The sequence below is a fragment of the Alligator mississippiensis genome, chromosome 5 (genome assembly GCF_030867095.1).
Source record: "Alligator mississippiensis isolate rAllMis1 chromosome 5, rAllMis1, whole genome shotgun sequence".
NCBI lineage: Eukaryota > Metazoa > Chordata > Crocodylia > Alligatoridae > Alligator > Alligator mississippiensis.
This window is the reverse complement of record NC_081828.1, coordinates 199,829,175-199,846,257: the sequence shown is the minus strand read 5'-3', so window position 1 is coordinate 199,846,257 and position 17,083 is coordinate 199,829,175. Positions and strand designations below refer to the sequence as shown.

The 17,083-nt window shown below is 38.7% G+C and overlaps 1 protein-coding gene across 2 annotated transcripts in view; it reads left to right on the top strand.

Moving 5' to 3' along the window:
- The window catches only part of WDR37 (WD repeat domain 37), an 80,599-nt gene extending 63,744 nt beyond the window's left edge, over positions 1-16,855 (top strand). For both annotated transcript variants that reach the window (XM_006258222.4, XM_014609097.3), the window contains 3 exons: positions 10,890-11,024; positions 11,443-11,557; positions 13,258-16,855. In XM_006258222.4, the coding sequence (XP_006258284.1) occupies positions 10,890-11,024; positions 11,443-11,557; positions 13,258-13,389 (382 nt within the window). In that variant the 3' untranslated portion in view covers positions 13,390-16,855. The remainder of the gene's footprint in view (positions 1-10,889; positions 11,025-11,442; positions 11,558-13,257) is intronic.
- Positions 16,856-17,083: the final 228 nt, after the last annotated feature.

Here is a 17,083-nt window from a genome sequence, read left to right as displayed (position 1 = left end):
TGATGAAGACATTAAAGAGTATCGGTCCAAGGACCGAGCCCTGCGGGACCCCACTGCCCACACCCTTCCAGGTCGAGACCGACCCATCCACCACGACTCTCTGGGTGCAACCCTCCAGCCAATTCGCCACCCACTGGACTGTGTAGTTATCCACGTCACAGCCTCTTAACTTGTTCACCAGTATGGGGTGGGATACCGTATCGAAGGCCTTCCTAAAGTCTAAGTATACAACATCCACCCCTCCTCCTGTGTCCAGGCGTTTCGTAACCTGGTCATAGAAAGAGACTAGATTGGTCAGGCATGATCTGCCTGCCACAAACCTGTGCTGGTTTCCCCTCAGCATAATTTGTCCTGCCGGGCTCTCACAAATGTGAGCCTTGATAATTTTTTCAAAGACTTTGCCAAGGATGGAGGTGTGAGACTGACTGGCCTATAGTTGCCTGGGTCCTCCTTCCTCCCCTTCTTGAAAATGGGGACCACGTTGGCCCTTTTCCAGTCCTCTGGGACCTGGCCCGTGCGCCACGAGTATTCGAATATTCCCGCCAGTGGCTCTGCAATGATGTTGGCCAGTGCCTTCAGCACCCTCGGATGGAGCTCATCCGGGCCTGCCGACTTAAAGGCATCCAGTTCTTCCAAGTGACTCTGCACCACCTCAGGATCTACGCATGGAAGTCTGGCACCTTGCTGCTGCCTCTCTACAACCCCAGTGAGAGACTTGTCGTGCCCCTCGCTTAGGAACACTGAGGCAAAGAACTCGTTGAGGAGTTCAGCCTTGTCCCCCCTGTCTGTCACCAATTGTTTCTGCCCATTTAGCAGGGGTCCTATTCCACCCTGGGCCTTCCTTTTACTCCCTATATAGCTGAAAAACAATTTCTTGTTGTCCTTTACTTGGGTTGCCATCCTCAGCTCCATGGTAGCTTTGGCCCATCTAACTGCCTCCCTACAAGCACGAGCAGAGGAGGTATATTCATCTTTGGTGATCTCTCCCTGTTTCCACTTTTTATGTGCTCCCCTTTTGTCCCTTAGGCTGTCCTGGATTTCTCTGGTCAGCCAGGGAAGCCTCCTGGCCCCTTTCCCTCTTCTGCCTCGCTCGGCAAAGCGAGAATTATTTAAATACATCCAGTCTCTCCAGAAGTTCCCCGACTAGATCCTCACTGACACTGGGCCTGGGTGCGCCTCCCCTGGGGCCTGGATTCCTTCATTGGAATCCGACAGGGCTGTGCCATGAGTGCTTCTGCTACAGCTTCGAACTTGCAGCCTCTGGGCTGTCAGCTTTGAATCCTAGCGCTACCTCAGCCCCTGTTTAAACTCCTGGAGCATTTCAGAAGTATTGCACGATAATTAGGTGTTATTTTGAGAGAGTTTTCCATTAATTGATTCAGTGTTAGCAAGCTTTCCATAACTAATGTCTGGTCAGCCTCCAGGCATCCCACACTGCGCTGTTGCTGTGCTGCCTCCTGTTCTTTCCCCCACCAATCACCCCTGCACAGTACACAATCATAACTCTCCTAACCTATATTATCTGCACTTGACCCAGTCTGCACCATCCCAGGCTGACTTGGAGTGAGGTGGGAGCAGGGAGAGCTCCCTGGACCCCTTCTTGGTTCCCAAGAGCCTGGGTATTTTGGGGGCTGCCCATGGTCTACACTGCTTTTAAACAGCACTTCCCCGCCTCAAGCTGCTGGTCAGCTTCATTCCATTCCTGACAATTGACCAGACTTTAGGGCATCCTAGGCTGATTGGGGAGGCTGGGGTAGGTGGGGAGGGATGGATGATTCCTGCCCTGCTCGGGGAGTTCTGGGAGGCACTCACCACTGCACGACATGCTGAGCTGGGTAGTCACTCCAACTCCTTAGTGGTAGTTTGATGGCATTAAAATGCCAAAAAAGCAACTGTTGGACTGAACCGGTGGCAATGTACAGTACATCCGGAGACCTCTGAACAGGGCCAACTGTGAACTGGTTCCAACTCAGTTCAGATGTTAAGTCAGTCTGCACCCATGGGTTTGGTACTCTCTACAGAGTTGAGTACAAGTTTCCTTAGTTTAGATTTTTCATTGCAGTTGCTATAATAAAAGAACTAACAGTTGAAGCAGTTACTGGCCATTAAGCCTCTCCAGCAGGTGGGCTGATGACAGTATTTTATAAGTGGACCTAGAGTTTACTGTTTGACAAGTTTTCAGATTGATTGAGGACAGTTTGAGATGCACTTGAATGGAAAAACCATAAAGGGTTTTCTCTCAACAAATGTAAATGTTTCTCTCCTTCTGACTGTCTTAGAATCCAGTAAAGAAGAAAAAAAAAAAAGATTTTTTTATCACTGCTGCCATGTGAGCGTAACAAAGTTTGGTTTATAAAGCAAAGTGTTTGTTAAATAATGTCTTATTTCCCTTTTTAAATCCTGTTACCAAACAAAGAGGGAAGCATCTAAAATCCCATGTTAGCTAATTACGTATGATTTGAGAGAGAAATTTATAATTCCAATCTGAATTTGGTGAACTGTACTTTCTCCTCTCTCAAAGAAATGTGTACTGACTGTCATGGTTTTAACTGGGAGAGCCATCCTGAATCTGTATCGTGCTGTTTTTCTTACATCTGTCTAGAGGGCATAAGTGTATGAAAATGTCAGTTCCAAATTATAACTTCCTGTAACTGAAGTATCTGGCATCTGTAATAAATTTAATAAAAATTAGGAATTTGCTACAGGTAGTGCTTCTTTGCGTTCTGAGTAACTACTTTCTTTATCTTATTGCATGTACTATGGAAGGACCAGTAATGTGCACCATCTGAATTAGAATAAGAATCAGTCGTGATAGAACTAAGGTTGGCGAGAGACTCTTGTGAATCAAACAAATAAACTGAGAAAACCTATGTGCAGTGGGCAAACAGAGAAAACCTATGGGCAATTGTGTGGATACTTTTAAAATGACTTTTCACATCCTATATGTATGTCAGGAAAAAATGTGATGGGTTGAGCAGGCTTTGGTATATTAAAGTAAAGATGGTATATTAAAGGTAAAATAAAGATACAGTTACATACCAAAGTGAATTGTGCATAATATTAAGTGTGTATGCTACTGGTGTGATAAAACGGGGGTGGGGGGGCGGGAAGTGAGCTGAGAATTTGAAGATGTGTTGGAGGGATATTGAATGTAGGCAGTAATGCATTGTACATGCTGAAATCTAGAGAGCTGGTCCTTGGATGTCATCAGGCAAGAACCACTGTAAAGGTGGGAGACGAGAGATGCAAAGTTAAGGTCTTCTTGTAGGGATGAAATTTAAAAACGGCTAAGTATGAGAAGAAAACGACAGTTCAGAATTGAGCCTGAAACCAAAATTGAGGACAATATGAGGATGCTTCTCCAGTACATCTTCCCCACCACCACTTTCCCCAAGCAGATTCAGTTGAGACAGGAAGGAGTTATTAAAAGTGTTGAGATGTGTATCTCAGTAAAATAAACATCACTAAACTTTTGGGGTGGAAGACAAGTTTTTTTCACCTAATCGTTTTACATTTGTATACAAAGAAACATCTTTAAATACATTGTCCATCATTAAACTGCTGCCAAAAGCAATATATGCTTAGTAATGGAAACCAATTTAGAAGTTGACTAAATGCAGCCAACACTGAGCATGACTATGAAACCCATATTGGACAGACATAGGTTTGGTTTTATTTTGTTTTAGTAAAATGTTTTGTGTTCCAAGCCAAATCTGCCAAATCATTGTTTTTTGTTTTGGTTTTCTTTAGTGCAGCCCATCTGAATTAGATATATGGTAGTGCCCATTGAGCACAGTCCTCCTCAGCACTGACTGTTTTTATATCCATGGTGACCCACTACACTGCATACATGTTGATTTACACTTCACTCCCTCAGCTGAGCTACACCTTTTTCTTTCCCATTTCCAACGATTCCTGTTTCTTCACCAGCCTTAAATGTCTGGCAACTAACACCAAGTGGGGACCCAAAAGGTTCACCCAGAATCCTTCTGTCTCATCCTCTCTCAGCGTGTCACATATGATTAGTGTGGCCCCACCCTGCATCAGGTGGAGCTGGTCCAGGTTGTCCTAAGCCGCCTCTGCATATACATTTTTGAAGCATCCCAGGATTGGTGACGAGAACACCTGGTTCCAGTCATTAATGGGGGCTAATTAGCACATGGCTTCTTTGTGGGGAGATATTTGATATACACAGGCATACTGAGCTGTGCTCAGGTGTAGGGGTCACTGTGGCTTGAAACGCTGTTGACTGCTAGGGCCCAGTCCAGTGAACTGTATGGTAAATCTTGAGCTGTTTGGCTTTGGATTAATGTCATGCATAATTTGTACTCTATATAAGTAGTTACAAAAGTGCTGCTTAAAAATATGTTAATGGAGTACCTGCACTAAAACTTGCAGCATTTTCAGAAACAGTAAAATGCATCGATTCTGGATGAGCTAAGTCTACGGGTATGATATGGAATTTACTACAGGCATGATTATTTAAAAGTCACTGTTTTCAAATTTGCCTCTCATTTCCACGTGCTTAGGGAGAGCAGGTCCGACAGCAAGGAGGTGGGGCAGGGGCTGCAGGGGGAAATAGCTGGGGGGGGAGCAGAGGGCAAGGGGGCTACCTGTCATGTCCCCCCCCCCCCCCGGATTTATTTTCCCTGCTGTATCAGTGTGAGGGGACAAATTCAAGGCAAACCTCCAGTAATTAGGTTCCGTACCTGGAAAATTATAACAATTTTTTAAGTTTTCCATATATAGGATCTAATTATTGGGAGGGGGGTCATGTAATATTCATGGTAATCTTATATTTGACAAAATATGGTATGTAAAAGCATTGCTTAGGCCAGGGCTGTCCAAGTTGTGGTCCTCAAGGGATTAAATTGCGGCCTGCACAGCTCCTGAACTCAGGGGATAAATGCTACTGCCATTCACCTCCTTCCTCCACACCCCCTGCCAGCCTCTTGCTCACTGTTCAGGGTCTCTGGTTGCTACAAGTGATACATATGTGGCAGGGGAAAAGAGGTGTGAGTAGTGGCAGTGTTCACCCCTGGGTCTGGAACTGAACCAACAAGACACTGCTCCACTGCTAGACGCAAGTCATTCAGCTCATGAGATCAAGCAAGTTGGACAGCCCTGGTGTTGCCCACCTAGAATTATTTGCTGTCTGTTCACAACGGTGTTTGTTGTGGTGGCAGTATGTGTCCACTACTTTCATTTTACCTAATGCAGCATTTGTGGATTTTTGAGGATCATTTTCCAGGAGACTCCAAGTTTATAGAAAAAAAACAAACAAAACAGTCCTATTTTAAATGTAGCTTTGAATTTTCTATTCACTTAGGCTTTCTTTTGCTTGATCCAAAAAAGCTCCCGCCCCCCCAACCAACCCCTCCCCCCCCTCAAACCCTAGCAATAATGCTGCTGTGTCATTTGATTGTGGAGAGAGTTGACCAAAGCCTGGCCTTTTGAAATCTTAATTCCAGTAACCAAGAACAAAAAAGGCTACAGCACTGATCTGTTTAAAAAACTGGAATGTATACCTTTAATGTAGATATGTGAAATAAAAATTGGAACGTATGCCTATATATAATTCTTTAATACTTTTAACATATGCATTTTGGTTGGCCAGAATGATTGTTCTTTTATTGCCCTTATGGTTAAATGAAGGAACCGACGGTCTGAGGGTTGCTGACGCTATTCTTGCAGTGCTGTGAAACAGTTATGTGAGCCTGGGGAGCCTTTTTTACATGGGCTTTCACCACCCTGACTTTTACTGCTATGCTGGCAAACGCCCTTGTGTAGATACAACTGTATTAGCAAAAGGATTTTTTTTGCCAATATAGCTTACTCTGTCTGGAGATCTCTGCCATTAAAAAGGCTCTCAGCTAGGGGAGTTTAATAGTAAGTCTGCACTTGGGAGGATTGTTTGGCATAGACAGTGGCTTAAGCCCATGTCTGCAATTGTATATAGCATCTAACTCCCACAAAAGCCAATGGGATTGAAGTGCTTATGTAGGTCTGTGGATCCATGCCTTTTGTTATACCACGAGCCAGAGGCCGGAAGAGAGATTTCTGCTAAATAGTGTATCTGGAGAATAAGTTTCAGAGGACATAGTCTATGTAAAAAAATTGTCTGACGTTTCTAGATTTCATTTTTTTAACATACGAGACCTTATAGCGGTTAGTTAATAATTAAATGGCAAAAATTCAATATAACCATCTAGTTCTGTATTTGAAAGCCCAGCTTTCTTAAGGAAGTGGAGCTAAATACTGTTATTCAGTCAGCATTTCCCACGTGATATTTAGCACTCAGAAATGTATGGTTCTTGTCCTCTGATAAAAAGAGCGCTGTTAAACGTTTAACACCTTCTCAAATAGCCGGAACTGCAAATAAAAATGGAAACGGGAGCGTTAATTTTTTTTTTGATCCGGTGCCAAAAGCCTTCTGCATCAGCATTTCATGGTCCAACATTTCCAACATCATTTTTTTTCCCTGTGTGTGAAATTTCAGCAGATTGTTATGCAAAACAGTTTTGTGTCTCTGTGTGACTGGGGAGACAGCTGTTAGTCCTAATGAGGAGTGCTAGCATTACAGTATTTCCGTTGATTGAGACCCACGGAGGGAGCAGAATGTTCCAGATCGGGCACTGGTGTGTGGTGAGAAAGTGCCACGCTGTCAGCTGGAAGTACATGCTCGGCTGCTTGCTACGACAAGATAAATGAGTTTTGCTGGGGTTTGGCATAGTCTGAAGCTTTTCTGGAGAATAGTAGTAACACACCAAACTCCCACTGGGCCCCACAGTTTAAGGTGTCATAAGACTACTGTCTCTTTGCCAATTTTTTTATGTCCTACAATACCTGTCATCCTTTTGAGTTATTAAAAACCTAATGTCTTTTAGCATTCCATTAACACCGGGTCTAATGATCTTTTGTTGACACTTTTTATTAATTTAGCCAAGGGGATGTTAACCACAGTTTTAACTTAGCTAGGATGACTTGGAGACCAGAATCCACTGAAAAAGTGAAGAAAATGTTGAATTCACGCTTCCCTTTGTTTCTGGAACTTTATATATTCAGCACGACTGTTTTTAACCTTTGTCTCCATGTGGGAAAAGCTCACGTGTCCTGGTTCCTCTGTCCAACCCCTCCTGTCCATCTCAGTTGCCATTTTAATTCAAACCCTGCTTTAGTGTATAAGTGAGAAATGTTGGCTTTTTGTTTTTAGTCCTGTTTTGTTTCAATAAAAATATTCCAGTGCCCTCTCAAGAGAATCCCCGAATTGCAGTAGTAGGGGGTTGTAGATGAAGCATGATTTGAAGTGCATAAGAAAAGTGATTAGCACAGCACCTGCCCACACTCTGTTAAGTGAGTTGCATTAGTTGTATGCATTCATGAATTTAAATTTCCATGCCGTTTTTAACTGTTTATCTGAATGTGTTCCACCTTAAAGGAGCTGCTGGCACTTGGTTAACTTGCTTACCTGCTCATAGTTTAAGCACACTTTCTGTGCTTAGATGCTGAATGTCTTTAAAAAGAGAGCCAATCTCTATCCTAAAGCTTTGACTAGGTTATAAAAATATTGTTCTTGGTCTGTACAGTCTTAATATAAATGTTTTTTTTTCTGTTACCCGTACATCATTCATACAAGAAAGTGTTGCATTTCTTAATGTTGAATTCAAGGTGTTCATAGTTCCTACACAAATCTAAATCAGGTACCTTGAATTTCAGCTTTTTAAAATACATTATGCAGTACAGAAATGCACTAATTGCTATTGAAACCTTGACTTTGAACTCATTGCTTTTTGTGCTTTTAAACTCTAAACCTTGACATTGCTTTTGCATCCTTTCTTGTATTGATTAGCTTGATTTTTTTTTAAAGCACTATTACAGTTTCATGTATATTGAAATAAAATGTTACGTACTCTAAAGTTGTCATGTATTGCAGTGTACCTTCATAGTGCATGGAAAGTTTGACTTTTGAGGTGCTGTAGGCAAAGATGTAAGAGCATTTAAACCTAGTACTGTTTTAAAGATGGCTTTGGAAACGACCTGGCGGCCTTCCTCTTGGCTTACCAGCACTGCCTTTACCTACCTGCTGACAACTGGGCAGCAATACAATGCCTCTTCATTTTGTAACTCATCTCTACTGCATCCAACAGCCTGTTATAGAATAGTTTAAGTGGAAAAATTGGGAAAGGGAAGAGGCATAATGAATAGGAAAGATGACTTCTCTTGACATTTGCTAAGAGATTGGCTGGGATCTAGAATTAACCTCAAATTGGCATCCAGTTTGTGTTGGACCTTTAACACTTTGCATTGCTTTCATCTAAAATACAAGAAGCATTACTGGAAACACTTTGAGCTAAAAGTCTTAACTATTTTAAGTAAGGAAAAGTGATGAACTAATACCAAAGCAAAGATTGTATAAAAATGAACATATTCCTGAGCAGGTGTTACAAACTGGAGGAATTTTCAATCATTTGTTACATATTTATTCTGATTCTTGCAACAGAAAAATCATCCCACCTGTTAGGAGAAGGGATTAAGGAAATGCTGTGTTCACTTTTCTGCTTCAGTGTGTGATACTCCACCTTGCCTATCTATGATTTCATACCGTAATATAGAGGGAAGCATTATACTGCGTATACAGAGTACAGTGTGTTGATTTGTACATTTGTATCCTTAATTATAAATAAACGTATTTAAAAGATTTTTCCATTAGAAATGAGTTCAGTGAAAATCTGTAACTCTAGGGCCAAGCATTATAAGTGCTATTTTAGGTAATTGGTGATCAGTAGTGGAACTATTTGGACGACAGAGTTTTCTTATGTTACTAGAACTTCAAAGGAATTTAACTAAACTTTTCAGGTTTTTTTGCAATATTCAGAAATACAATGGCAATTTTTTCCACATATTCAAATGCTGGAATATGTGCACACGAAAAAGTATATTAAAATACATTTGTAGTAAAATTACAGCAGGGTTTTGCCTAAACTTGAATTCTCTGTCCTTCTTTCTCATGTGCTATATACCTCCTCTACTCCTTAGTACAGGAATATGGACAGCTGCAGTATGCTTTCACTAACAATTGTGGAAATCCAGGAGGGATAAAAGATTTCAGTCATGACTTTTCAGTGGGCAGGAATTCCACCACACATTTGCTATTGAAGTGTTTCATGACTATAACGAGCTAGCAAAGCAGTATACAAAAACCAGGTATTCATAGCATAAGCTAGAGGGAATACTTGCTGCTTGTTCATCACTATTACATAATATGGAAGAGGTTTATTTTGAAGAAAGAAAGAGAGAAAGCAAGAGAGAGAAGAAATAAAAAGCAATTTCTTCTGGTGTCACTGAAGGAGAGTACTATTCCTACGTCTATGCCAACCATACAGTTGGTCCAGTAAAAGATACCATCGACAAGAATTCTTGACCATGAAACTGTTCCTTCCCAGGCATGTAGGGCAATCCACCCTGGTTTAACCAGTCAGTAGAAAACAGATTGGTTCGTAAGCACTTGTGCCCCTAAAGTGAAATTTGGATGTGTATGCTCATGTTTTTTATGCTGAAGCACATAATACCCAGAAGGCTGAGTGAAGACCTTAGATCCATGCTGTATAATTTCCCTGGATAGTTTAGTTGCAGTCTAATATTGCATGAAGAAACTTTGTATCATTAATACAATGGACTTTAAACCTAATTAGAGCTTAATTTGATGTCAATTTAAATTAAGAAGGCTTGCATAAACTAGTCCATTGTGACCTGCATAGTGCTAATCTCAATCAGCAGTCTGAGTAGGACATGAATTCAAATTCTCACAGTACAACAGAAATGACAGTAACAATTGACAGCTTAAATTAAATTACTAAATTTCAAGAAATTGATGTGCATGACCCTAGCTACAGGATAGGTCATTAAATTGCATACTTAGAAATAGAGTTGAGCAGCTTGCTTTAATGATTTAGAAGGATGAAGATGCTTTATTATCAAGTTGTGCAGGTGGAACTTTCATATATCTAGTACTAAAGTAAAATTGAGTAGTCCAAATTCCAGGTATGTCACTTATTTAACAGTGAAATATACTGTTTTTCCTGCTCACTTTCATATATAGGTATATGTATATGTATGTATGTATATGTGAACCTCTTACTCGCGTACGTTTCCATTTTGTAGAGGCTTTTTTTTATTAGGCAGACTTTATAAATGTCTAATCTATCTTTTATATATATATATCCTTGTATCTAATTTTTTCTGGCTGTCCTGCCTTAATTAAGATATAATAGGTCTGGTCATTAGCTGATTCCTATGATCCAGGCCAATATGATCACTTACTGTTTCTTTTGATTTCTGACTGTCAAACCAATAGTAAAAACTGATGGTCTTCAAATCTTGTAAGAGTAACTGAAATACATCTGCAACTGTGTATCTACCATCTGTATACAATAAATGAATCTGTTTACAATAAATGATTAAAGTCTTCTCAGTTTTTACATTTTAAATGCATACTTTGTTCCATTTTATACTCTGTATTCTGTGAGGTGACTAAAATTTAGCAAAGATTTCTTCATTAGGCATCTTTAATTATAAAATTGTAAATTTTATAAATGAAAGATCAATCAGTTCCTCTAGTACATCTCTCTACCACTGGAGTAATGCTTTGATTAATGCATTTATATGTATCCCAAGAGATGGGCTTCAAATGAGCACTTATTTGAGAATATAATATTTAAAGATTTTTCTTCTTAATTTTTATGCACTGTAGCTTAAAGTTACCTATTGTAAGGTACATATTTAAGAAAGCATAAGAATAGTTACAAGAAGAATTTGAAGTAAAAATTCTAGTTAATTTAAAACGTCTTAAATCATCATTATTATTTTTATTTATTTAATTAATTATTTAGCACTGTGACATCAGCAGTTTTCACTGTGGGTGACAACGTTGTTTCGGGTAGTGATGACCGCACTGTAAAAGTCTGGGACTTGAAAAATATGAGATCTCCTATTGCAACTATCCGTACAGACTCTGCAGTAAATAGGTATGTGCTCTCAAGTTGTTAATGTTAACATACACTTTTTCAAAACTGAACAAAAACTCGGTGACTAAAAATTAGACTAACATTACACAGTGGGATTTTTAAAAACAACAACTAGAGGCTTCTTTATAATGCTTCTTTATAATGGTTATGTTCCTTTTCTGGGGTTTTTGATGCTAGTGGTAGATGCTTACTTTGTATATGCAATATCTTTATAGGTATGTCCAAAATTAAGCTTGTTGCAGTATTCTAGTGCTTTAGAAAACAACTTAAATGATATAATACATTCATTTCACTGTTTAAATTTAAATAGTAAATACTCGGCTATATCACGTTCAGTGAACTCAATCTTGTACTGTCAAATCTTATTTGTCAGGCTCATGGTTCTGCACATAACCTACTTTTTATTTCCTCTGTGCAGGATTAATGTGTGTGTTGGCCAAAGAATCATTGCCCTTCCACATGACAACCGACAGGTTAGATTATTTGACATGTCAGGTGTGCGATTAGCAAGGCTTCCTCGCAGTAACAGACAGGTAACTGGATTTTTATTGCCATATGTATGTTGGCTTTTTTTAAAGGATAAAACGTGGATATTTAGGCTCTATAGTTCAGAGCCGGAGTGCTGGAAGATGTTTGGAGGGTTATGTAAACATGCAGATTAAATAAAATCAATTAATACAATTCTGAAGTTAAAATTTTGTCAGCTACTGAAAGTCAGTGCTTTCAGTACAAATGAACTTTGTGCTTTTTCTAGATTTAGTAAATCTTCATGCAGATTTTGAACAATCAGATGATTAATCTTTAAGTTTACTGAATCTACAAAGAAAATGTTACACATCTTTCTGTGTATTGAAGTAGTTGAAATGAGACTAAGGATCTGAAAAACATTTGAAATTGAAATCTGGAGAGCATCTAAAATACCTTTGTGTGGATCTACTCTGAAAAATCCCTGTTTGTCTCAACGATTACCTAGTAACTTTGTAAGGATAACAAGTAAATAGACAATGTCAGTTCTACAACTTGACCTTCAAAAACGCTTTTCTGCTTGTGCTGATAACCATTTTGTACCTACAGTATAGTAATATCGATTACTATACTGCCAAAGACATTTCTCTTCTTTAAATAGACTTTAGTAGGGCCAATGGGAATAATATGGTACAACTCTCATAGAATTAGCAAATACAACACAGAGTGTGAACAAGTCTGGCAAAAACATAGGAACAGTAACATGTCACTCATTCTGAAAACAACCCTTGAAAAATTAGAGTAACTGCACATAATTTTCTAGTTCCTTTAAGCATTTTACAAATATCTGTCATGACATCCATGTAGGGAATATAAAAAAGCAGTATATGAACCACATCATTCACTGTTTTCAGTAAAACAGTTGGAGTGGATGCAACAGCTGTTTAACAGTGATACAGTGAATTCTGGAAAAGCCATTTAAGAACAGTTTAACCCTTACAAGGTTTCCTGAAGTTTTAGTACTTTTCTTTGTTTTCCTTGCTGCCTTAGGTGGAACTGACCACCTTAATTTGAGGGCTGAATTACTTCTCAAAACTAAATTGGATGCTATCAAATTTTAATAATTGTTGATATAATTGATACATGCCATTAAGCCGTTGCTACGTTTCCACCCCAAGTGGCGCACTTAGACCCAGTTTCTACCATCACTTAGTGAACTTTGGAAAGCCTTTTGCCATTTATCTGAATGAAAGATGCTATATATAGCTTTCCAGAGCTTACTAAATGATGGTAGAAACTGGGTGGGTGGTTGTGTATGTGGGTGTGTGTACAGCTAACCAACATTTTGCAATATGGTAGAATTCTATTTTTGTTCTAAAATATAACAGATTGCAGTAAGCACTTTGAAGAGTGCTTCATTTGAGGTGTTTCTTGGTACTTGATAAGTTGTCAACCATGATGTTTGTACGGGTTATAGTGAAGGGGGTGCCGTTTGAAAGTTTTCATAGTTGTGTTCTCTTTCGTTAGACTACTGTATGCTTTTATAATGAATATACGATGAAACAAAGTTCATCCAAACTTACTTTTTAAGGAAAAGTATGTTTACAATCTAAATTGATTTCTTTTTACAACTTCATATTTTAGAAATTTAGACTAATTGTCTTTCTAGGTCAGTAGTGCCTTACCAGTATATAACTAGTATGCTAGGGAGGCTTGTACTTTTGTGTTGCGTAGTGTAACAGTGACTTATTTATTGAAATTATAATAGGGCCATAGGAGAATGGTATGCTGTTCTGCGTGGAGTGAAGACCATCCAATCTGTAACCTGTTTACTTGTGGGTTTGATCGTCAGGCAATTGGCTGGAACATCAACATCCCTGCATTGTTACAAGAAAAATAAAAATGCGGAGAATTTTTGCATTTTGTGTGGCCATGGACTCTTAAACTTTTATGCAGACTTTTCTGAATATTAGTCTGTCATTGCTGTAAAAGTTCTTCCTTGAACAGAGTGCTTTGCAAATGTCGTTCTTGTTACCACATTGTGCACAGTTTGCATGAAATGTACAGGAAATGTGACTTTTTTAAAAATTAGATTGTCTTGTGTATGAACTTTTATATCTTACTACCCGTTGGTCAGTAGAAAGGAAGTTCATAGTTATATAGAGCACATACGTGTTTCTAAGTTATTCAGCATTTGATAGTTGAACAGTAGGGCATTAAATTTGTGACTTAAATGTGAAATGTATGTACTTATTATGAAGAATATATAGTAGTCTGTTACATTTTTCCATAACTACATATCTGCCTTGTGTTAAAGAATCTGCAGGGCTAAACTTTGAAGTGTGAATTTCGCTAGTAGTAGGATGGTTAACATTTCTTTGCATCTATGATTTTTAGTACTGCAGTATAGTGTAACTTCAACTCCCATGTTATTCTAGTTATTGGAGAGAAGGCTTGGGAAGGAAAGGATGAGCAACCTCTTCTAGTGTGTATAGAATGCAGAATTACAGCATTCCGAATGTTTTTTGGGTTTTTTTTTACATTTCTCTTGACAAAGAACAAGGAAATGTTCATTCTACCCTTTATGTACAAAGCTCTTTTGGATCTTGTAGCATCTGTCACTAGCAACAATCCCAAATCTAATCATTAAAATCTAGGGGTGTTGTACATGTGTGGAGGGAGGAGGGCATTTTAATTAGAGCAGCTTTTGGGACCCATTCTAATTAAAGCACCCACAGCATCTCATATATTCAGTGTCCCGTGTTTCAAAATGGCGACAGGGCACTTTAACTAAAGATCATTCAACAAGCTTTAGTTAAAGCATCACCATCGCCATTTTGAAATGCGGGGACGCTGAATACATGAGACACTGCGGCACGCTGGAGTATTCCAATTAGAATGCTCCAGCAGGCTCGATTAATGCCCTGCCACATTCTAATCGTCCGAGCACGTGTAAAAGTGCCCACATAGTTGAGCAAATTTTAAAGCACTTTAGTTTATAGCGACTGTTATAAACCATTTATGAAAATTTCTGATGACTTTACCAGTGCATGTGAGTTGACCTTTGTAAGAAGGATTTGCTTTTTTTTTTTGGTGATCTACCCAGAAAGAAAGTGTTGTTTATTTTTTACATCTACAGTAAACATATTTTAAATGGGTTCACTTCCTTTGTTTTGAGCCAGCAATACAGAGTATATGAGTACTACCTCAAAAATGAATTTCAGTCAGATTACATTGAATCTCTGTAGCTTAAAAAAAAGCACTTTGGATCCGTGGCTGAAGTACTGTCTTTTGGGTGAGAGGAAAGACAATCATACTAACTGTGGTCTTTAAGATAATTAACACTTAAGGCTAATGGGGCAATACCACAAGTAAACATCATCTGTCACCTTTGTTCTTTCAGCTGTAGCTAGGGCTGCTCTAGCCCCTGTTCATTCCTAAAGGGAATAATTCTGTATGTTTTCCACCCTTACTCTCAAGAGATACTACTCTAATTTTGCTCTTCACTACATTTAGCCTTGTTGCACTTGCTGTTGATCATGTAAGTAAATGTATGTGGCAGCTGACATTTTCAGCAGGAATGGGAAGGCTATATTGAAGGCTGCTTCAGACCTACCTTCTTTTAGCTAAAGGGAAATAGTGCTCCAAATTGTCTGACATATCACAGTATAAGATGAAGGGTCAAAGTAATCAGAGGGTGGGTTCTTGTAGTAGGATTAATAGAGTTTAAAGTAGATTGCCATTATATATTGTATTATGATCTTTTAATCGCATTCTTATGATTATATGAAGCAATAGCTGAGCTACAGCACTGTTTAGAACAGAGATGAGAGGCTGATTTGTTAACTGGCTCTCTTTTTAATTAATATACAAAGACAAGGTGTGGAGGGAGATGGGAGGGTAAGTGCACCATTGAGTAATTATGAGAAAATTGGGGTCCTAGAACATAAAACCAAGAGGGTAATACAGGGCTTAGGTAGTTAATGGAGCGACTGAGAATGTATGCATAGAGCAGAGTCTTAAAGAAGCTTAATTTTTTTTTTTAAGTACAGTACTTGATTTTTTGAGTTACAGCATATATATAATATGTAGGAAGTCTTCTAGAGTTGCCACAGAACAATAATTACTAATAAAAGGTTGTGGTGAGCAAATGTAGGCTTTACCTGCTGGTAGCAGAAGACTTCTTTAAAGAACACTGTTGAATTGTTTCTAATTTCAAGTTGCTTTTGCTTTCAGCACTTTGGAAATTTGAATTTAAACTGATTTTTTTTTTTTTCAACTCTGGAACATGCGTACTGGCTTGGTGTTTGTCTGCAGGTATGTTCTCTGGGGAAAAAAAAATCTCATTTTTTGTTGAAGAGGAAGGGGCACAAAGGTGAGATATACTAGAACAAGTGCATTCTTGATAGGGAGAAATATTCACATGCACTATATGCAGTCCAGTTAAGAGAATCAGAGGAGATCCACAGACAGTGTTTTTGAGCGATGAGTAGCCCTTTAAGTTCACAGACTTGACAAAAACATAGGCTGGAATAAAGATCCATATTTTGGTCCTGCCCACTTAAACTGTCTTTAAGCTTCTCTAACATATGTAGCAGAAAAGCCATATATATGGAGAGAGCTAGGACCAGTAAAGTCTATGAAGTTTAGTTGTTATCACTACCAGTGGCTGCCAAGCTCTGAAACGAAAAAATGAGGTTACTAATAATTTTCACTGAAAAAAAGAATCAACCAAGGTGTAGAGAGCCAGGTTCCTAGGAGTCACCTAATATCTGATCAGTTGAACTACTGTACTATCTTTTTTTTTGCTGTGCTACTTGGATTAATATTAAGGCCATAAATGTCTTTTCCACAAGTTGCAGGTGAGTGACAGCAGTGGATAGTGCTGCATTAACTAAATGGTTGTAAACATTTCAGAGTTGTAGCTGAGGATTGCAGCAGTTGAGTATTCAAAAGAGAATTGTTTAGCACTGAACAAGTTATGTCCAGCATTTCATAAAATGGAGGAAGGTTGCTGTTACATTTTCAGTATTGATGCAGGCTTTCACAAAGGATGTATCACGGGGCAAAATTGAGAACCTTTTATGTATGTATGTGTGTGTATTTTTTCTTTCAAGCAATGCACATCAATTTTCAGATTCAGATTCTGTACATACTTTGGAATCAGAAAAATTGGGTGTGAAACATCTTTTTGTTGTTGTTGTTACCCAAGTCTGTGAAAACCAACTTACTTTGGAACAAAATCCTGAATTTATATGTGGAACCACTTTTTTATTTACTTACTTTGATGATTTTGTTTTTAGATGTTCAGTGTTTTTCTTCATTATATTTGAAAATGCATTAAATCATACAACAAAGTTTTGTAACTTGCTGTTCTTTAGTGGTATATCACATATTACATCAGTATTATTGTTACTTTGCTGTTCTAGCCCACAGGAAAGTAATCAAATGACATTTCCCCTCCATTTTCAAGTCTGCTTCCTTTTCCAAGCCATGGTGGGCAGAATACTGCTGAAAAAGGGCTAAGACTGTCCCAGAAAATAGAACCTGTGTACTGTAATTTGTTATGATGCTGTTTCAAAGCACATGGATTA